Consider the following 23,741-nt stretch of genomic DNA (forward strand, 5'->3'; position numbering starts at 1 on the left):
GATTTTTAAGAACCCAAACTTAATATGGTTATAATTTAAAAACACTTTCTTATATCTTTGTCATTAATGCTTTTGTTTATGTAATTCTATATCACTATGAGTCATGATAATCTAACTTAGACACGTGGCATACTCAATCGACTTATTTTATGTGACTAGCTCGGAAACTGTAGATCTGCTCTCCTCGGGATACAAAACTGCACCTTTTATGGGGACCTGTAGTTTTGTATCCCGAGGAAAGCACATCTACGATTCCCGAGCCTGTCACGTTTGGTAAGTCGATTGAGTTGCCATGTGCCTAAGTCAGATTATCAACACTCTATCACTATATAACAGTTATATCTCAACTTTAAATGTTTGCCATGCTAGAAATCATGATTAACAGTAAACAAAAGTGGTTTTTTTAGTTAATCACCATCTTCTTCTTTAGATTTTTTTTTTGTGGTAGACCCAGACCAGCTACAACCGAAGAACCGGGACACTACAGGCATCCTGATAAATAACAGAGAGAAGGTCGCTAGAGAGGAACTCACAATCTAATTCAGTACAAGTCGGCAATTATGCTGGCCTCTCTAAAGACGTGGGTGAAGGATACTTCACTGGATCTGTCAAGCAAGTTCCTTATAGCAAGGACCACGTGAAGTACACTCCACGGGGGGCTCCACCTACCCTTTAGGACTTGGACATGCTATACAATCCATTATTAGATCCAAGAAAGTCTCCCAAGTATTCATAGGAAACATCAATATAAGTCGCCCATTTCATTTATCTTTCTGAAACACAGCAAAAAAGAAAACCAATATAACTTGAAAAATGTAAATTTGAAGATTTGAGATGTCTATTTATCATTTACAATGAACTAGAGAAGCCAAAACTGTGGTTATTCTCCGCTGCTGTGGCCAGGACTCGGCCTCTTGTTCCTCTCCTTAAAGCTAAGGCTAGTAACCAAACTTGGCAGACAACACTGGGCGCTCCTCGATTTCTCTTTCTCGGGTTTGGAATTTTTATTTGGAGTTCTCTCACTATTGCACGCCGAATTTTCTTTGGAAACACATGGGGAATCTTTTGTAGACTTCATGAGTTGATCGAGGTTGGGTGCTTTAGTTTCTAGCTTTTCATTTGATGTATTTTGGATATCGAAGACTTCATCACCTCCAAAGCTCTCTCTTAATAGCTCAGACAATTTCTTTTTCTTATCGGTTGGGGAGGGTTCAGGTTTAGATTCAGATGTTTTGTCGATAACAAGAGATTTATTAAGTCCTGAAAAACTGCGTTGTTTGTTCAAAGTACTGTCACGAGTCGGGGTGAAATCTGCATAGAAGATGAATTCAAACCAACTTGACGAAACAAATACAAAAGTAAAAAAACAAGAAAATAATGGGAAACAAAAATTAATTCTGTTTAGATAATCGATGTTCGGCTATGACCCATCGAACATATGGTTGATATAAGGTGATCTTACCTCCATTGACACTCAAGAAATCATCTTCGCAATCTGATTCTAACCAACCTTGGGAATCAAAGAAGGCCTCTTCCTTACTATCTGTAAAGCCAAAGATAAATGGTTCATATGAAAGTGCCCAACAGATTTTAAGAGTAATTTAAAAGGAAAATAGAAGTTAGACCATTGATATTGTAGAAGAGAGTTATCAAAGTTGTTAGATATTCAAAAATTAGTGCACTATTGGTGACCGTTTTGATGGCTTAACAGAGAAAGAGTTGACCAACGATGGCACGATGGACGCTTGTTGGCGACTAACATTCAATAGATGAGATCAGAGACTTCAATATTAAATGTAACCAATTGTACATTTCTTATTCAAAGGAACATGCGATTTCAGGAAGGCATTAGAGCATTTAGAAATGAGGCATTGTAATAAGGCATACTGGGATACACCAAATCATTATCTATTACGATTAGGATAAGAATGGTGTTGTGGCTTGTGGAATACTGATCAACAAGGAGGTACTGTTAATCAAGCCACGCCTTCACACCGGTCAATGTGATCTATGGACGTACCTCAATCTTGAGGGAACCACACAAAATCTGTGTTTCTGTATGATTGCATCTTGTCTTGTGTTTGGTTTTTCAATTCGTTTTCTTGTTTCTATTGCACCTATTTTCTTAGCAAATGGATATGATAAGATTGGATTAGATTTTGTGTTTTCAATATAAACCCTATTAGGGTTCTTGTAATCTAATCAAGGTGTCTCTTTAGTTTTGATACAATTCTAGGAAAGAGACTAGTTTACCAAGAAATTGGATCCTATATTGTTTGCCAATGATTCCGAAGTTTGGAACCAACATGATATTTTTCCTCTGTTCCTTTGGTGTTTCAAAAGTATTTCCTGATAATTTTTCCGACAAATTAATTCCCAGAACCATTTCACATTATCTACAATTTATCATATTTGGGTTGATCCTTCATTCCAGTTGAGTACTAAGAACATGCTCTAAAATGCTGTAATTTGATCCCCCATGGTTTGCAACTGTGTTCAAGGGTCAAAACCACCCCAAGTTGGAGATAATTTCTTGTCCCAACAAATAGAAAAAAAAGAAAATCTCCAAATCTTGAATTTGCCTTGGCAAATCATTCATCTCAAGACTCCTAAATTACATGCAGCAAATTTGAACAAAATAAACTTGCCTTAATAACATGAAGTCAGTCGACTTTTATTAACTCGAAGTTAATTCAACATGACATCTATTATCACACATAGGAATGTACCATAAACACTATCAACTCTCATAAAACAATAGTCTACCCTACACCATCAAGTTTTGTGGAAGAAATCATTTAATCTTGAAAATGAAAGTTGAATTACGAATTATTCTTGTGTGAGAATAACTGGGATAAGGCTTTAGATACTAAAATTTGTGATGCAAATTGTAGTCTTAATGCACTTGGCTTCGTAATTCTAAACTTCTTCGAACAAAAAGTACTGACACCCAAGTCATTCACAATGCACTTGGATTATTGATTCAATCCCCCATTACACACCCTTTTTATTGTTTTTAAGTAGGTTCAACTCGATAAGTGCTTGAATTTTGTCTTCATGTGCCCGCAACCATTAACTCAACCTTTTACAACTTGGAATTGTTTCCGATCAACATACGGGAATTTTATTGATAATTTTGAGTCAGATTTCAAGACTATGTGGTTGGCATTACTTCCGAGTCTGACTCCTATATCATATATGTCAATGCTTGGTCTCAATCTCGGGCTTCTATACTTTGAAATTTTCATGAAGTATTGCACCGAACACCTGTCTCGTATCTTGAGGTAACATGTGTCACCATCATGGTAGATGTAAAAAACTTGCCTCCCACAAAAGCAATATCAAAACAAGAGTGCCAATTCATAAATCACCTATCAAACATCTGTCTCGTATCTCGAGGTGACATGTCACCATCACAGTAGATGTAAAAAAAAAAAGCTAGCCTCGCACAGAAGCAATATCAAAACAAGAGTGCCAATTCATAAATCATAGGATCTTAATAATATAAACAACTTGATCAATCTAGGAATCCCCACAACAAGAAGAAAACATACAACATTCACAATTTATGAGCAAACAAATCACCATGAAACAAAAAAAAAATGGAACCAAAGACCCATCTAGTGGTTTTCTTAATGGTTCTAGAAACCAAATCACATGACACTAAGAACCACAGATCATCAAAGGCATTTACAGAACTGTTCAAAATCAAGTAAGAATAAATCCAATTACCTAATTTATAATTAACACCAAAAAGGGGAAAAAAAATCCAGAAAAATCAGTAAGAAATAATTATTTTATTTTTTAAATAGCTTTGACCCATCTGATATATCCAAATAATTCACCACTGACAATCAAACCCATAAATTAAAAACTTTTGCAGAGTATTTTGATAAGTAAATTAAATAGATCTCTAAGTAACAAAATTAAGATGATACCGATATCTCGAAAATTCATCAAGGGAGGAGGCACAGAGGATTGGGACTTGAAGCTGGATTCGGCGTTTAGAGATGTTTCCTTGGGTGGTGATGAAGTCAAAGGCTTCTTGGTTTTAGAACCAATTGAAAATCTGAATTTCATGGCTGAAGATGAGCTCTTATGGACTGAAACATGAGAACCCATATGTATAGGAGAATAAAGCTCTTAGCACATAGCTTCAAAAGCTTTCAGAGAGAGAGAGTAAAGTAAAAGTACAAGAACAGAGAACATAGTGAGGGAGGCTATTTTTGTCTCAATGAGTGGAGAAAAATTCTTTTTTGAGTGGAGAGAGAGAGAGAGAGAGACAGAGAGAGAGGAGTTAATTGGCCTTGAAAGTGAAGTAATGGTGTTTTTTACATGTTACAACAACAAAGAAGGTCGTTTTTTATCTGACTCATCAACAACAGTTCGGTAAAAGAAGTTATGTTTTCTCTTTCTCACTTCTCAGATCACGATCGACAAAAACGTAAGAATACTCTCATTCGAATGGGAAAAATGCTTGAGTGACTTCCTTTGACACTGTGATCAACACTGTTGACATGACAATGTAACAGTCATCCTAGAGTGACCTTACGCTGGAATCTCATATCGCACTTTCTGATGTGAAACTAGATAGACCGAGTTTGGGAGTTAATATATTTGTCCTATATGACTTAAAAGTTTCGGATTAGATGGAGTTCTTATAAGGATGTCTCAATGATGAGAAGATCATCCTCACAAAAAATCAGCCCAATCTATAACCCTATCAAAAATGATTTAAAAATTGTGGATCATTATTTTTTTATCAAAAATTTGTAAATCATTTTTGATGAACTTAGAAATTTCAAATTGGGTTGGTTTTTTGTGAGAATGATCTCCTCACCATAGATATCATCCCCAAAAAAATCAACTCAATCTGAAACTTTTAAACCATATAGGACAACATTGACTGTGAAATGCCACCAATATATATAGTAGTGTTTTAAATGGAGCTTTGCTAATTATGGACCCAATTTTGTTATTTTATCAGTACCCCTATTTTTAAATAAGATCAACAACTCAATAATTGTAAGAATTGAACCCTAATCTATGGTGACATCACCCATATATAGAGCACCTTAAAAAAAATAATGGTCTTAACCTTTGATCACTTCATTCTATGCTTATTTTGGTGGTTTAACAAATGTCATGTCGTATTAGAAGCCTTACTCAAAAGCATGTATCTTCTTCTTGAGTCTCATCCAAATGTCATGATTAATTGAATAAATACCGATGGTTAAGCGTCATTCCACATAGATGTCATTGACCTCTGGACTATTGGGTGCACAAGGTAATGAAAAGGCTCTTAAATCTCAATTGAAAAATGAAAGACATGTCTTCAAGTAGGTAATTGTGGAGGGTTTTTTGGGTTTTCATTCCTCGAGGTGTGAAGTGTCTTCCAATCAAGAGCTCTATCTAGATCTTGAGGTTTTCATCTTGAGAAGTGGGGTGTTGGGACTAACTTTGACTCTTAAAATGATAAAATACAGAAAGAAGAAGAATAAGGGCTTAGTGTGATGTTTGTTAAAGATCCTCTGAACATTAAGTTAATAACAAAAGTGATCAAAAAGGAGAAGTAGTAGACAGTTCTTGTGGAAAAGATGGTGATTGGTGAATAGTGTAGCTGTAGAGAAAAATCTCTATTGGAGTGAGTGGAATCTATTATAATTCAAATTTTGGACAGGTGTCACCACATAGTTGGTCCAAGTATCTTGCTAAGTAGAACATAAGTTGGTTAGGGTTGCTGGTTTTTCCTTAGAATTCCGTATACACGCCTCTTAATGCTAATACTTGAATTTGATTTATAATATCTAAGTGTATTTAATGTCTTGTTTATTTTTTTTTCACAGTTTGGGAGTGGGTAAGACTGAGACTGTCACACCCACCTTAGACTGATAAGTAGTTATTGATATCGCGTTAAATGAAGAGATTTAGCACATGGGTAAGCTCAGGTCATATTTAATTCTTTGTCTTATTAGGAGATGGGTTTTGAGTAGGAGCTATCATCTTACCGACTTGATAAATCCTTTCAAATCGATGGAACTTATTAACCTAATATCCTACTTATGTTTTTGTTTAAAACATCTCGATTTCTATTCCTTTTCTCTATTCCTTTTATTCAACATTCTTCTCGGTTAACACCGATGTACTATCTAAATGAGTGGATCAGGATGAAATTTTGCTCTACTCACTATTTTTAATGTCAGTAAGATGCTAAATTGCATTTCGATAAATGGTTACCTCAACTTACAATGATCTCATTGCATTTCGATAAATGGTTACCTCAACTTACAATGATCTCATGATATTGCTAGTTTTAGTTCGATATTTTATTTTGGGTCCACCTAGTACTCAGGGTCATGTGTCCTCATCACATGGTGTGGCAAAAATGGTCTCCACAATAATCAAATGTCATGCATATTAATAAATATGGCTATAAAATCTAAAACATCACATGTTATTTGGGATGCAAATATTTTGTAAGGAGAGTTTGTAGTTATCATCTAGGAGATCTAATGGGTCTCGCCAATTTTTGATTCTCTAATATGTAAATTTGTTGAAGGTATACCTTTGAAAGATTCAAGAAATAGATCTAATAAGCAATAATTTAAGAGAAAGTCGATTAAAATGATTTGGACAAAAAAGGTCGACTCTAAAATAATCTCAAATAAAAAAATATATTCAAATATCTAATCCAAAAAAATAGTCAAATATAATACATTTAACCATTGGGTTAGGACCACAAATCTTTAGGATAAGATTGGGAGGATGATGATGGTGATGCTTAAGAAATCCTTTTAAAAAATAATAAAAATAAAAAATTGATTAATGATTAATCTAGCCATTCTTTCCAGGGAGGAGGATAATTTATTGGGAAAAATATGCATCACAGGTGAATTATTTTTTTCAAATCCAATTAAATTTAGTCGGCAACATGATGTTTAGAAATTTGTATCTAGCATGGGAAATGCAATTATTTTAATTATTAAATGTTTTCACTTTGTCCTTTATTGTGACAAGGAAAGATAATTGGAGAAGACTCTTCTTCCTTCAAAAATGGGAATAAATCTTTTCAGTCGTCACCTCATTAATGGGTTTCGGTATCCATCGCAATCGTTGGATACTTGGATTGATGGGATGTATGACGAGTGATAAGTAAAGTAAACTAAACTGGACGATAGGGTGATCCATGTGAAATTAGCTGGGCAATGCTGAAATTAACATAGATATATGTATATATGGGAATAACTCTTTTCCCTATTTTATTATTTTATTTCTTTTTTTGCACGTTAAAGATGATTATGTTTTGTTGGCAATCGGTATAAAATTGCAACAACATAAATTATAATTTTTAAGTGGATTTAAGTATTTGAGATGAGATTTTGATGATGGTAATGATGATATCACCATATTTTTAGAGTGAATACACTACGTGAAAATTGGAAAATTCGACAGAAAAATTTAACTGGCCAAGGCTCATGAATTTTAAATTTTGAATTTCAACGATCTAGGATTGTCAAAATTCTAGATATTCCCATATTTAACGGTTTAGAGTTGTCGAATTTCTCCCATCCTTCATTACTTTGACAGTTTTGTGATTACTTGTCAATTTTCTCTATGAATAAGAATTCATCTATTAAAATTGTAAAAATAAATTAAATGTGCATTGAGAAACTCAAATTGGATAATTATTGGAGTAGAGATCTAGAATGGTCACAATGTGAAAAAAGCCTATATTTGATAGAACAAGACTTTTTTTTCTAACGAATTTTTTTTGAAGGGTCGAAATTATCAAATTAATGTAAGATCAAGAAAGTCGATGGCTCTAAGCCGTCAAATCTAGGGAACATCAAAAAATTTGATGGCTCGTCGAATTTTTCAATTTTCACATAGGATGTTCCTATAACAACGTTAGGTGTCTACTACATGGCACATTTTAATTGGAGTTCAAACATATCAGGCTGCCTGCACGACTAGGTGTAGAGTCCTAGGTGTTTCAAACTCGAAACAAAAACATGTCAAGTAGACACCTTACCTTTATTGTAAGAATGGGACACCGTTCTGGATCCGAACTTTAATTATTAGACTTTTAGGTTTTGTCTTAAGCTGAATTGGCATTTGAATCATTAAAGATATGTTGATGGGACCCATTAATTCAAATGGAATGTAGAAAAGGATATTATGCTAAGTTTTATCTAACATTTGGAACCAACCATTCATCTCTTGAGGGAAGGGTTTGGTATTCCCCCCCCCCCCCCCTTCCTTTTTCTTTGCCTTTCTTCTTGTTAGTTTTCTTGGGTTGCTACATTACTGGTTAGTAAAATAAGATTAATATGAAAATAGCCAAGAATGGTTAAGTGGTCGAATTTGCAAAGTACAGTGAAGAGGGTTTATGATTAGCACACAAACTATAATTTCGAGTGGAACTAGTATTTAATCTTCAAAGTCAATGTACAAATCGAAGCATTAGTATTATTTATTATACTTTAGTTGAAAAATATATATTAGTATTATTTATTTTGTATGGAAAATGTGTGGGAAAATGATTTCTATTGAAAATTCTGATAATTTGGTGTATAATTACATATTTCCCTAGAAGAGTGGTGATAATATGACTCCTTCACGTAGCATACGCAATCGACTCCCTGACATGGGGTGTGCCAAAATCATAGACTTTATGCTTAGGGATATACAACCGCACATCCTCATATACACAATTGCACAGATTTATGGGGATGTGCGATTTTCTATCCCGATGCATAAAGTCTATGGTTCTGGCACATCCCACTTCAGGAAGTCAATTGAGTATGCCACATGTGGGAGTCATAGTATCACGACTCTTCCCTAGAATTCAATAACTTCCATGCCCAAAACTAAAATTTATACTTCTAAAACTCAAATATTCGACTTGAATGTACATCAAATCTAGTTTGAACCTCATAAATTGATTTGAATGAGTCACATAAAATATATTATATTTAAAAATATTATAAAAAATAGTTTTAAATATTTGCTCATCAAAAATGTTAATTTAGTCGAGTTTCTAACTTGATTCGACTAGTTGGTTTCACTTAGCTTCAGGGCTGAGTATCAAAATCCATCCAAGTTGAGCTGATTCGGCCATGTTTCTTGCTAACTAAACGAATTTTAAAACTATACTAAAACCAACTCTCTTTTTTATATTTTCTTAAACAAATTCCCTGAAATCATACAAACCCTAAATGAATTGCTATAATTCATCTGAAATGGCCAAACAGTTTATCCTCTAAAGTAGGGTACGGTCAATTTTAGCTTTTGATAGTGAATTAATGATTGGTGTAGCTAATGGATTAAATAATAATAATAAATACTGTTGGTGGAAATTTTTGTCCAGAGAAAGACAAACAATGACATAACCTCTTGGGCCTCCATAGATAATGATCTAGTGTTTTCTTAGGGTACTCATGTTCACATCCAAATCATCTACACCATCCAATCAATGCCCTATACCCTAATCTAAAAATCCTAGACATTGATTTATTAGACTTTTTGGCAATCAACTTTGTTGGTTGATGACATAATTTCTGCATTATTTCTGTTAGAATATCAGTGGAAGAGATGTTTACCTACCAAAAAGAGAACTCTTCTACACCACTATACAGAAATATCTGAGAGATCACAAGAGGCCTCGATTGCTTCAGCTACTCAAATTTTGATATTCTTTTTTATTTTTCATCAAACGAATGATAGCTTCTTATGCAAATCTTAGTTATTTTTAGCATGATATCAGGCAGTCTCATTTAGGGCTGTCAATGGATAGCCAAAATCTGATTTGGAATCTGAAAATTTGGATAATTTCTAACATCTAAATTGATTTTGAATACAGATTGAGATAGTGATTCATCCAATTCGATAATATTCGATTTGTATTAATTAAATAAATATAATAAACTAATATTTTTTATTTATATATTTTTTTTTTTAACTTTTATCAACCACAAAGACTATGAAGTTGGAGGAGCTTTGAAGTTCAAGACCCATGATGGCTTTGGAAGCTTGTGGATCTCCCTTTGATCCCTTTTCGACGTTGAAGATTTGATGTAGGCATCTCTCTCTTTCCTTTGCAAACCCTAGATCTCCCTCTTAGTGTTCATCTTCTTCAAGTCCCTTCAACCTTCAACATCCATAGCGGCAATCCTTCTTAGATCTCCAAGTAACATCCCTCATCTCTCTCTCTCTCTCTAACCTCGAGTGAAAAAACCCATTTTTCTTAGAAAATATATTGATTTCTACTTCAACCTTCAAACCTCAAAATCAAATGGTTTCATTTAATCTATCGATTTCAACATTTCTTTAAACCTTTGCAAAAAGAAGATTAAAAAAGCCCTAGTTTTCCAAGCTTAGTTTTCTAGTTCCCCAAATCCTCCATCCATTAGTTTAAACTTTGATAATAATAATAATAATAATAAATAAATAAAATCATGATTTCTTTTATGCTGGTGAAGCCAATTTTGATGATGAAAATTTGAGTTTGAAGATGACCGATTTTGAGGAGAAGAAAATCAAGGATTGCTTCAGTTTGGAGATGAGGGCATTCATGAAATTTTCTTAGTTTTATTGCACGATTCAGATATTATATGATATCCAATAGGATAATAGGATTCAAATTCAGATACTGCTTTGGAGATATTCGTCAAGATTTGAATTCCAATTTAGATATCACATATATTTTTTTTAAATTTAGATATAACTATATCTGACCCGATAAGTATTTGTTGACATCCCTAGTCTGATTGCTATAATCTATATAATAAAACATAATAATGGGTTTCACTCCAACTACAATTTTGTGAGGGTATAATTAAACATTCTACTCCAAATAAAGTGGAATGAGATCCACATTATTACTTTTCCTCCCCCCCCCCCCCCCCTCCTTCTCCCTCTCCCTCTCCCTCCTTAATAATATCCTTCCAATTTTATTATCACTTGTCTTTTACCCCATTTTTCAATAATAGTGCTCTAATATTTCTATATTTTCTCTGTTACCCTTCTAACTCCAAAGAGGACGAGCAAACTCTAGCCAATCATAAATGAGAAAACTAAAGCATATACTTAAAATTTATATGTATGGGTCAAGTTTAACACCCAACATTGGTAGTCAACATAGAAGTTTTGAATTAATTGATTTTTGTGACAATGATCTCTATAGTGAGGTAATCATCCTCACAAAAGATTAGCTCATTCTGAAACTTCTAACCCATATAGGACAAAATGTTGACTACCATCGTTGGTTTTTTTTCGTTGGGTTAAGTTCAACAGCCAGTGTTAGGGAGCTTGATGGGTTAAAATTTTGGATTGGATTGATTTTTTTCGTGATGATGATCTCTATGGTGAAGAGACAATCCTCACAACAATAAAAATCAGCCTATTCCAAAACTTCTAACCCTATCAAAAGTGGTTTGCAAATTAATAATAAAAATCGACGTTCCACAGTTCTTCAATTTATAAATCACTTTTGATGGGGTTATAAGTTTTAGATTGGTTTTTTTTTCAAAGTGATCTCATATATATGTATAGGGTGGCATTCTTTTGACAAAATCCTAGCCAACATTCTAGACAAAGCATTTTATCTTATATGGGTTAAAAAATTTGGAATGGGCTGATTTTTTTTGTGAAGGTGATCTCTATGATGAGAAAATCATCCTCACAAAAAATCAGCAAATTCTGAAATTTCTAACCCTAGTTTATAAGATAAAGAATCGTGAACCGTCAATTTTTACCGTTAGTTTGTAACCACTTTTCATGGGATTAGAAGTTTCAGAATTGGTTGATTTTTTGTGAGGATGATCTGCTGACTATAGAGATCATCCTCACAAAAAAATCATTCCATTTCGAAACTTTTTAGCCATATAAGATAAAACTTTGTCCAAAATGTTGGTTAGGATTTTGTCAAAAGAACACTACACATATATATATATATATATATATATATATATGTGTGTATGGGTCGGGTTCCTGCGACACACATTGCGACAACGTGTTTGTCTTATATGGGCAAAAATGTTTGGAATGGGCTGATTTTTTTGTGAGGATGATCTCTGTGATAAGGGGATCATCCTGGAAAAAAATCATCCCATTCCAAAACTTGCAACCCCATCAAAATTGATTTACAAAAATTGGACGGTCTATAATTTTTCAACAAAAATTGGACGGTCTAGAAGTTTCATAATGAGCTGATTTTTGGCAATGATGATCTCCTCACCACAGAGATCATCCTCACAAAAAATCAGCCCATTCCAAACATTTTTGCCCATATAAGACAAAACACGTTGTCTATATGTGTGTTGAAATGGTTGTCGTTTGAACCTGACCCTATATATAGGGTCAGGTTCAAACGACAACCATTTCAACACACATATAGACAACGTGTTTTGTCTTATATGGGAAAAAATGTTTGGAATGGGCTGATTTTTTGTGAGGATGATCTATGTGGTGAGGAGATCAGCATTGCCATATATAGGGTCAGGTTCAAACGACAACCATTTCAACAAACATATAGACAACGTGTTTTGTCTTATATGGGCAAAAATGTTTGGAATGGGCTGATTTTTTGTGAGGATGATCTCTGTGGTGAGGAGATCATCCTTGCCAAAAATCAGCTCATTATGAAACTTCTAGACCGTCCAATTTTTGTTGAAAAATTATAGACCGTCCAATTTTTGTAAATCAATTTTGATGGGGTTACAAGTTTTGGAATGGGATGATTTTTTTCTAGGATGATCCCCTCATCACAGAGATCATCCTCACAAAAAATCAGCCCATTCCAAACATTTTTGCCCATATAAGACAAACACGTTGTCGCAATGTGAGTCGCAGGAACCCGACCCATATATATATATATATATATATATATATATATATATATATATATATGGGTCGCGTTCCTAAGACTCATATCGCGACTCACATTGCGACACACCGTTTTGTCTTATATGGGCAAAAATGTTTGGAATGAGCTGATTTTTTGTGAGGATGATCTCTGTGATGAGGGGATCATCCTGGCAAAAAATCATCCCATTCCAAAACTTCTAACCCCATCAAAATTGATTTACAAAAATTGGACGGTCTATAATTTTTCAACAAAAATTGGACGGTCTAGAAGTTTCATAATGAGCTGATTTTTGGCAAGGATGATCTCCTCACCATAGACATCATCCTCACAAAAAATCAGCCCATTCCAAATATTTTTGCCCATATAAGACAAAACAGTGTGTCGCAATATGAGTCTTCGGAACGTTGTTCTATATATATATATATATATATGAGATCATAAAATTTTATGAACTCTCAAAAAAAAATATAATTGAAAAAACAAATTTTTTTTCACTGTTGGATTTAAATTTTAAATCTAGGAGTCCATTCACCGTCAATTTTTAAACTCAAGATCCAACGCCAAAAAAAGCTTTTTTGGGAGGATCTATTTTTTCAAATCCAATCTTGTCGACAAACAAGAGATTGAGTTGTCATTTGAACCAATGTAGCAGTCCACATGGCCCAAATGTGGACCTTGGTCAATGCTCTACATGGTCCTTTGGTCCATGCAACCTTTATATATATAGATATAATAATGCAAGATTGCAGCCTAGACATGGTCTCTGTGTGGCACCCGAGGCCAACGAGGTATCACAACCTAACCATGGTCTTTGCTAAGAACTAGCCCACAACGACGCAACTATGATGACTTCGAGGGGGAAATAATTATTGGGGAGAAAACGCAAGATTGATTGGGCAGCCTCAGGCCATACAATCGATTTTTGCGGCTCCCCCTAACAACCCTCGAGAAGAGGCAAAACTGAGAAACCCCTCGCAAAGGCGGGGAGAGGAGATAGCAAATATTTAACAGTTAAAGTCGAACCTTTACTCTATTACAGGAGACTATTGAAGACGAAAAGCAAGACCAGACGATAGAGACCATATCCCTGTAGAAGGCGAAAAACTCGTGTTTGGGAAGAACTTTCTTTTCCACTTAAGAGTTCTTCTCTTTCCTGGCGTGGAAGCCCCTGGACGCTGTGCAACAACTCCTCTGATTGGCTAGACATCTCCTTGTTCGGGTCATGCACACTACAACTAGACACAACTGGATCTTTTATTCGCCTTCCAACGGGGACTCTCTCAGGTCCTGGTTTTCTGGGAATCTCTTTTGATTATCGGGTGAATAAACTGGCCCAACATCAACATCAACATCATCCTCGTGCACTGGTTGTTGTCCCTCACCTCTGGCTTGAAAGGCATATATGGGAATGCTAACATTCAAGACCTCATGGAGATGTTAGCATTTTCCAACACTTTAACTTTCTAATAATACTACTAATTTATTTTTTATTGAAAAAGACAAAGGCATTTTAGTTATTTATATAATAAATGTGTGTTTACATAATAAATGTAAAGGGCATTTAATGCTAACGTCTAATACTTCACAAGACATTAGCATTGTCCAATATTTTTTTTCAATAATATCTCTCCTCGTTTTGTCTTTTAGTGAAAAAGATAATGGTGTATTAATATTTTACACAATTAATACTTGTTTACATAATAAATGCTATGAGTATTTACTTTATTTTATTTTTCTAGTAACGAGGTGATCCCTGTGGTAGCGAGATAGCCATCAAACCATTGGGACCCAAAAACTAACTTGATCCATAGGACTAGTCCTTTGACCGCACGCACCATCCCACCTTATCACATGAAGTCAATTAAGTAGCCACCTTAATGGTGGAGGGACTAAAGAGATTCGAAGTCAATTAGTAAACGCTTTGGCAATCAATGCCAACATAATAAATACATTTATTAATGGCGTAATAAATGTATTTATTACGTAAAAGACTAATATGCCCTTGTCTTTTTCACTAAAAGACAAAACCAGAGGGGTTATTATTGAAAAGAAAAGTATTGGATATGCCAACATCCCCATAGAGTCTTGGAGGTTAACATTCTCTAACACTTTAAACTTTCCAATAATACACATACTGATTTTTCTTTTAGTGAAAAAGAAAACGGCATTTTAGTCTTTCATATAATAAATGTTTGTTTACATAATAAATGTTAAGGACATTTGAATATTTAGATTTAAATACTTTTTTTGACATTAATGCTTTGACAATTAATATTAACATAATAAATGTATTTATTAAAGACATAATAACTACAGAGTAGGCAAGTGTACTGGACTAGTGTGCTCTTGTTGCCAAAAAAAGTGATCAAAGATATTGAGAGGATTTGTACGAGGTTCCTATGAGCTAGCCCAAGCTTAGGGAACAAGATGCATTGTGTTAGCTGGAAAAGAATAGCCAAAGATATGACAGAGGGAGGTCTGGGCTTTCATGACCTGGAGTTCCAAAACAAAGTTGGGATAGCCAAGCAAATTTGGGATATAACCTCAAACAAGGAGAAATTATGGGTGGAGTGGATTCAAAATAACATCATAAAGGGGGGCCACTTTTGGATTATGCATGTATCTTTGGATGCCTCATGGATGTGGAGGAAAATCCTTCACCAAAAGAATTCCATCGAAAGCATGATACAGCACAAAGTCGGTAATGGTAGAAACACTTTTATCTGGCATAAACCTTGGACCTCAGAGGGAGTGTTGCTCAACAATTGTCAACTGCCTTATCAGATATGATCATTGGCACTTGTCGATGCTTCTTGCTTCCAGGTTGAAAGGATTGTGGAATCAGATAAGGTCCTTAGACATCGACAGATCTGAGGAAAACAAAGTCATTTGGTCTCCAGATACAAAAGGGATCTTCTCTATGAAATCAACTTACAAGGATCTTCAAGCTCCAAGCACCCAAGTCAAATGGCACACCCTTGTTTGGTTTCCTAACAGCCTTAAGCGCCACAATGCAACTTTATGGTTGTGCCTAAGCAAGGGTCTCAAAACATAGGACAAACTTAAAGCAAGATGCCTCATCCAAGATTCAAAGTGTTATTTTTGTAGGAAATCTTCAGAAAATGAAGATCACATCTTCCTCAAATGTAATTTCTCTTTTGACATATGGAAAAGGATCCTTAGAAGATCCAAAGTCAGTCACTACAACAATATTTGGAACTCTAAATTGGAGTGGGCAAGCAACAGCGTCAAGGGTAGGAACCTCATCTCCACTATGAAGAAGTTGGCTTTTAATGTGTTTATTCACCACATGTGGGGATAGAGGTGCAAATGTCTCTTCTAGAATAATTACAACCCTCCAGACCTCCTCAAGTGCCTTATCATCAGATATGTCCAGCTTAGAGTCCTTAGCCACGAGTCTTGCATGGAAGACAATGCCTCAAATAGAGAATTCATGTCCTCATGGAAACTCTCTCCCAAGTTCGAGAGAATAATGTTAGCTAGATGCACTTAGATCAAGCCTCCAGAAATTTCCATGCCCTGGCCTCAAATGGGTCCCTTAGAGCCAACCTTGGTGGTGAGAAAACCATCATCAGATATAATTCGGGCAATACTATCAGAACTATTGTTGAACAGTCCCAAGGCATGACTGTGGTGGTTCACAAGCTTCAAGCTAAAGGGGATGATAATGGCTTCGGAGCTAAGCATTCAATCCTTTAAAGTCAAATTCGACTCTAAATGAGCTATAGACTCATCAAGTGTATGTGCAAAGTTCTTTGGAGAGAGGAGAGATTGATTAAGGCCATCAAAGATAAAGGAGACTAGTTCCTTAGGATAGATTTCGGTTTTTGTTACAAAGAGTACAATCAAACTACTGACTTTTTAGCGCCCTACCTTACCTATGTGGGCAGATTAGTTTTGGGTCCTTTGGACCTTCCAAGTGAGCTCATGAGAATTGTAAGCAAGGATGCCAGAGAGCATGCCTATGATCGTATGTAATCTCTATTCTTTTGGTAGGGGGTCCGCCTAAACCAACCCCCCAGTAATCTTCAAAAAAAAAAAAAATTGTAGATTAGGGATCCAGAATGGTGTCCCATTCCTAACCAAGGTCAAGTGGCACCCCATTTTATGCCACATGGCATTTTAAGGACCCACTAACCGTATGGAATTATGGATATATGATTTATCCCTTGATGAACCTACGTAACAAAAAATCGTATGTAATCTATGTTCTTTTGGTAGGGCGTTCGCCTAACACACACACGCACACACCCCCCCCCCCCCCCCCACCATATTAATCTTTAAAAAAAAAAATGTAGATTAGGGATCCAGAATGGTGTCCCATTCTTAACCAAGGTCAGGTGGCGCCCCATTTTATGCCACATGGCATTTTAGGGACCCACTAACCGTATGGAATTATGGATATGTGATTTATCCCTTGATGAACCTACATAACAAAAATCCGTAGTGTTTGATAACTTGTTTCCACTAGATTTAATCTCTTGAAAAAGAACTCAAATCCAACTATTAGAAATCATTCATAAGACGACTAATGCTATTATCAATGGATGCACATCATCAATCAAATTGATCGTGTGTGTTTCACCAAGGGATGGATCTCATATCCACACAGTCAGTGGATCACCAAAAATATCTCATGGCATAAAATGGGACATTTTTCTGGATCCTTACTCATAAATATATTTATTAAAGGCATAATTAATGCATTTAACATGTAAAAGATCAAAATATCCTTACTTTTTTTAATAAAAACAGAATGGTCAAGGGCATGTTTGAAAAGTGAAACTTTTGCACAATGCTAACATATATATATATATATATAGGGTCCCGTTCGCCACCCTTAGTTTTACCACACACTTTAACAAACGCGTTTTGTCTTACATGGGTTAGAAGTTTCGGAATGAGCTGATTTTTGGTGAGGATGATCTCTATGGTGAGGAGATCATCCTCACCAAAAATCAGTTCATTCCAAAACTTCTAATCCCATCAAAATTGATTTACAAAAAATGGACGGTCCACGATTTTTCAACGTGTAAACATGGGGCTAAACATTTCGGAATGGGCTGATTTTTGGGGAGGATGATCTTCTAATCATAGAGATCATCCTCACCAAAAATCAGCTCATTCCAAAACTTCTAACCCATGTAGGACAAAAAACGTTTGTTAAAGTGTGTGGTAAAACTTAGGGTGCTGAACATTTCCCATATATATATATATATATATATAGGGGGGCGTTCAAGGGCCAACTTTTTAGCAAACTTTTTGGCAAAACATTTTTCAAAACATAGGTTAGAGGTTTTGGAATGGGTTGATATTTGGTGAGGATGATCTCTATGGTGAGGAGATCATCATCACCAAAAATCAGCTCATTCCAAAACTTCTAACCCCATCAAAAACAGTTTATAAAAAATGGACGGTCCACGATTTTTCAACTTGTAAACATGGGTTAGAAGTTTTGGAATGGACTGATTTTTGGTGAGGATGATCTCCTCACCGTAGAGATCATCCTCACCAAAAATCAGCCCATTCCAAAACCTCTAACCTATGTTTTGAAAAATGTTTTGCCAAAAAGTTTGCTAAAAAGTTGGCCCTTGAACGCCACCCATATATATAGGGTAGCGTTCAAGGGCAAACTTTTTAGCAAACTTTTTGGCAAAACATTTTTCAAAACATAGGTTAGAGGTTTTGGAATGGGTTGATATTTGGTGAGGATGATCTCTATGGTGAGGAGATCATCATCACCAAAAATCAGCTCATTCCAAAACTTCTAACCCCATCAAAAACAGTTTATAAAAATGGACGGTCCACGATTTTTCAACTTGTAAACATGGGTTAGAAGTTTTGGAATGGACTGATTTTTGGTGAGGATGATCTCCTCACCGTAGAGATCATCCTCACCAAAAATCAGCCCATTCCAAACCTCTAACCTATGTTTTGAAAATGTTTTGCCAAAAAGTTTGCTAAAAAGTTGGCCCTTGAACGCCACCCATATATATATATGGGTAGCGTTCAAGGGCAAACTTTTTAGCAAACTTTTTGGCAAAACATTTTTCAAAACATAGGTTAGAGGTTTTGAAATGGACTGATTTTTGGTGAGGATGATCTCTACGGTGAGGAGATCATCCTCACCAAAAATCAGCCCATTCCAAAACTTCTAACCCCATCAAAAACAGTTTACAAAAAATGGACAGTCCACGATTTTTCAGCTTGTAAACATGGGTTAAAAGTTTTGGAATGGGCTGATTTTTTGTGAGGATGATCTCCTCACCGTAGAGATCATCCTCACCAAAAATCAGTCCATTCCAAAATCTCTAACTCATGTTTTGAAAAATGTTTTGCCAAAAAGTTTGTCAAAAAGTTGGCCATTGAACGCCCCCCTATATATATATATATATGGGAAATGTTCAGCAACAAACATTTTGGCAAAACATTTTTTAAAACATAGGTTAGAAGTTTTAGAATGGGCTGATTTTTTGTGAGGATGATCTTTACAGTGAGGAGATCATCATCACCAAAAATCGGCCCATTCCAAAACTTCTAACCCCATCAAAAATGATTTACAAAAAATGGACGGTCCACGATTTTTCAACTTATAAACATGGGGCTAGAAGTTTTGGAATGGGCTGATTTTTGGTGAGGATCATCTCTACGGTGTAGAGATCATCCTCACCAAAAATCAGCCCATTCCAAAACTTCTATCCCATGTTTTTGCCAAAATGTTTGTTGCTGAACGCGACCCTATATATATATATATATATATATATATATATATATATATGGCCTCTTAGAGCACCCAACAAGTCTTCGCCGCCCCCCCCCCCCCCCCCCCCCCCCCCCCCCCCCACATGCACCAAGTAATTGGTAATTTCTTGGATAAATCGTTGAGGGTGGCCTCTAAAGGGAATTCAAACTCAAGACCTCCGAGATGTGGTCTTGCAGGCCATCTCTCCAATCCTTAGATGTTTAGAAGTAGCTATATTCACGTGTATTTGAAATGTCAAATTTAAGGAAGTTGTAACTCACCAACTCGTTTTTGAATTAGTTACAATTCTCTGCCTATGAGGTAAGAGTTATTTCATATTAAATAAGAGTTGATTATCATCTAGAATTCAATATCTGGAAACAAATAACGACGATGTTGATGATATTATTAATGATGATAATCATTATATGACTATATCTAAATAGGCTGCCGAGCATCTTTTATTTCCCAAATAATAAACAAACAAAAAAAATGTCACACTAATAGATCTCTACACTCGACATTATCGTGGACCACTATGCTTACTGGGGGATTTACAACCTTTAGTCCAAGTCCACAAACCAAAACCCTAGTTAATGTTTTGGGAATGTTTCAAATTGTCAAGAAATATTTTGTTCAAGATTATGTTGATTTTCCTCCTTAACAATTATTGTATCAATGGAAACAAAATTTAAAACCTTGGCTAGACCTACAAATTAAGATGGAGACATTCTATTCCTTTTCAGTGATCATGGGCCTTGTTACGATGTAATGCTTATCATAATTTTTTAAAACGTATCAATTCAACTCAAAACTATTCCAAGTCGACTCAAGTTGATTGGATCTCAAAGTGATGACTCAGACCATAAATCCCGTTTAAACCATATTTTATAGGTTAATAAATATATTATATAATTATTTGAATTGTCTGACACAACTTGGAAGTTGACACGATTAACTGGGCATTTGAGATTTTTTTAAAGAATAATGCTGAAGTGACCTCAGGCTGGCCAGTTAATCGCACATCTTAACGTGAAAGTGTATGAGAACCATAGATGCTTTTCATTCGATGATACGAGTGTAAAAGCATCTATGGTTCCAATGCACTTTTACGTCAAGATATGTGATATGAGGTTCCAGCTTGAGGTCACTCCAACACGACTCTTTTTAAAACTATAGTGCTTTGAGATGGGATATGTTAGCACGGCATGAAAATGAAAATGGTTGCAAACCCATTTTTCCTTTGTTTGGCTGGTCATATCGATCTTGAACAATTTTAAAACTTTTCTCAAATCTTTGAATTAAAAAAAGAAAAAGAAAAAATGACAACGAAGTTAAGCAAATCTTGATTTTTATATTTCATGTCACAAGCAATACCAAGATTGTTAACCAACCAACTACTCCAAAAGACTGATCTCTTGGAGAATATAAGAGGGTCACGGGGATTAATTAGGGTTGACACACCCGAGAGTGGAGGAAAATATACACTCAACACTCCCCCTAATCCGTAAGGGTGGAATGAATCAAACATGTGACTTATACAAACCTAGGTCTCTGATACCATGATAATCAAATAACTACTCTAGAAGGCCGATTTCTTGGAGAGGGGGAGAACTACGAATATAAGAGAGCCACGGGGTTTAACTGGAGTATGACACACTTGAGTGGAGGAAAATATACACTCAACAAAGATGACTTGGGTGAGTCATCTCGACCTCCGATTTTTAAAACTTGGGGAGGTGCATGTGGCCGGGTTGGGTGGCAATATACATAAGAGTAATGATAGTTCGACACCCCACATGGCATACTCAAATACTCTTCAAGTGTGGGATGTGTCAGAACCATAGATTTTCTTTCATCAGGATACACAACCGCACAAATTTATGGGGATGTGCAATTGTGTATCCGAGGCATAAAATCTATGATTCTAGCACATGCCATGTCAAGAAAGTATTTTGAGTAGGTCATGTGGGGAGTCCAAATATCACAAATCTATACCTAATCCACAGACCATTAGCTGCCATGTCTTCTTTGTCTTTAGTACAACAATGAATGTATACAATAAATCATACATGGCTGATGTGATAAGGGCACAGAACCGTAGATCTTTTTCCTTATGTATCCCGTAAAAAAAGATCTATGATTGTCCTTGCCACATCAATCGTTATGATTTAACGCATGCATTCATAACGACTTTTTACTTTAACAGGCACTATCTGATTGCCCTTGCCCCAAATATTTGACTTTTGAGGGTCGTTGAGCCCACATTTGAGAGGGACTTAGGTCCATTATGGCAGCATTATTTTTTTAGGTCCCATAATCTGATGTGTGGACTTTAGTGCCCCTTAAATCTACGAATAAAATATTTGGGGGTTAAAGTTGCCCATATGCTTCTTCTCATTATTCCTTCCAGCAGAGACATGTAGTCCCACATTGTCCCATGCTTTTCTCACCATGTTAAACAAATTTTTCTAAACTTTGTTTATAATGTATTGTTAAAATCCAATTGGACCAATGATTGCATTGGGTCGGACCAAAAATTTTAATAAGTCAAACCAAATGGTGAAACACACATTTTAACTTCGAAGCTTATCTAGAGGAAGATGGTGAACTTCTCGTCGAAGAATTGTCATGAATTCAATCCAGATTCTTGATAATCAGTTAACGATCCGATTAATTCGCCCCTGGCCAAAAATTTAAACTCATTTGGTTTGGGTTCTGATCTGACCAATTTTATGCTCTTTGTAACCCTAAGTATATAAATGGTATGTTTAGGATTCATTCTTAATTTGTAAGTAATAGAACCGTTAGAGAGAGAGTGAAATTGGATGTAACAAGGGATTAGAATTTCTAATGAATTTTATAAAATCTCATTGAAGATAGTGGATTAATTATCACTACTCGAGGACGTAGGCATCTTGCCGAATCACGTAAATCATATTTTCTGTTTTCTATTTTTCTCTATTTTGTTTGCATTCAATTTCTTGCTCGTTGGTCGTTTTATTTATTACACGCTTTCGAACAACACTTCTCCCTTTTCTCACCACGATTCTGTTGCATCAAGAACAAATGGTTTTATTCAAACCATGGTATTAAATCTTAGGGCAAGTCATCTTGATATCATCCATGAACGTGACAGATAGATAAGGCGTCTCACCTCTTCAAAATCTTATTGAACCCATTTTGACCCTATAACACAACCGCATAGTGATGAACCGTTAGTTCTTTCGAAACCCTCCTATCTTTTTCCTTCTTTTCTCTTAATAAAATCAGAAATGTGACAATGGTGGGAACTATTACTTTGATTCTCTCATAGAATGGAAACTTTTGGATGATAAAGAAATAGATAGCTTGAAAAGCAACAGTGATAGAACTCTTCCACAATAGTCTTCTTGCTTTCTAAGGAGATTTTGTTTATATATTTGTTCTTTCTTTCACTTATTTAGGAAAGCCACTTGTTATTCAGTGGGGACCTTATCATGTTTGAGTGGTCCCCATTTGTCATTTGTCAACCATACACCAAGATGTTAACTTAGCTCCTGTTATTGGGCCAGGCTTTAGCCCAACCCACCTTAGTATCGATAGACCGATGTGGATAGTAAAACTAGGCCCATTTACATATCAGACATTCCCCTGGTCCAATTCAAGTTTAGGGCCGAGTTTGGATTTGGGAACTAGGCCTGTTGGGCATCCCAACAGATTTATTTTTTGTCAATCTTTCTCTCTCCTTAAAAGAGGGGTTGGGATTTAATTTTATCACGAATCTCAATGATAACTTTTAACTTTATAGAATTTTCTCTTTTTGTTCCTTTTCAAGAATGCCCCTCCAAATTTATCGTCTTTCCTCTTCCACTCCCCATTTTTAAGAATTAATACCCCCCTTCAATTTTATATATTGTCTTTCCTTTTCTCCCATTTTTTATGAAGTCTTGATTTTTGGGCTCGATTTTTTTCGTTGGGTCTGTACTCGGCTAACATGACAAGGGCACAACACCATAGATCGTTTTCTTCGAGATACACAAGGAAAAAGATCTATGGTTCTGTGCCCTTTCAACGTTAGCCAAGTGAAAAAAACCGAGTAGTCTTTTTTTATAATACCCCTCTAACGCT

The 23,741-nt window shown here is 35.5% G+C and overlaps 1 protein-coding gene across 1 annotated transcript; it reads right to left on the reverse strand.

Annotated features, from left to right (window-relative positions):
• Positions 1-727: 727 nt before the first annotated feature.
• LOC147398547 (uncharacterized) lies at positions 728-4,291 on the reverse strand. The gene is made up of 3 exons (XM_086447770.1): positions 3,939-4,291; positions 1,463-1,543; positions 728-1,311 (listed from the first exon to the last, which is right to left on the reverse strand). The coding sequence occupies exons 1-3, from the start codon at positions 4,120-4,122 to the stop codon at positions 881-883; spliced, it is 696 nt and encodes a 231-aa protein (XP_086303896.1). The 5' UTR covers positions 4,123-4,291; the 3' UTR covers positions 728-880.
• Positions 4,292-23,741: the final 19,450 nt, after the last annotated feature.

This window comes from Akebia trifoliata, chromosome 7, assembly GCF_017979445.1.
Source record: "Akebia trifoliata isolate Shusen 1 chromosome 7, ASM1797944v1, whole genome shotgun sequence".
NCBI lineage: Eukaryota > Viridiplantae > Streptophyta > Magnoliopsida > Ranunculales > Lardizabalaceae > Akebia > Akebia trifoliata.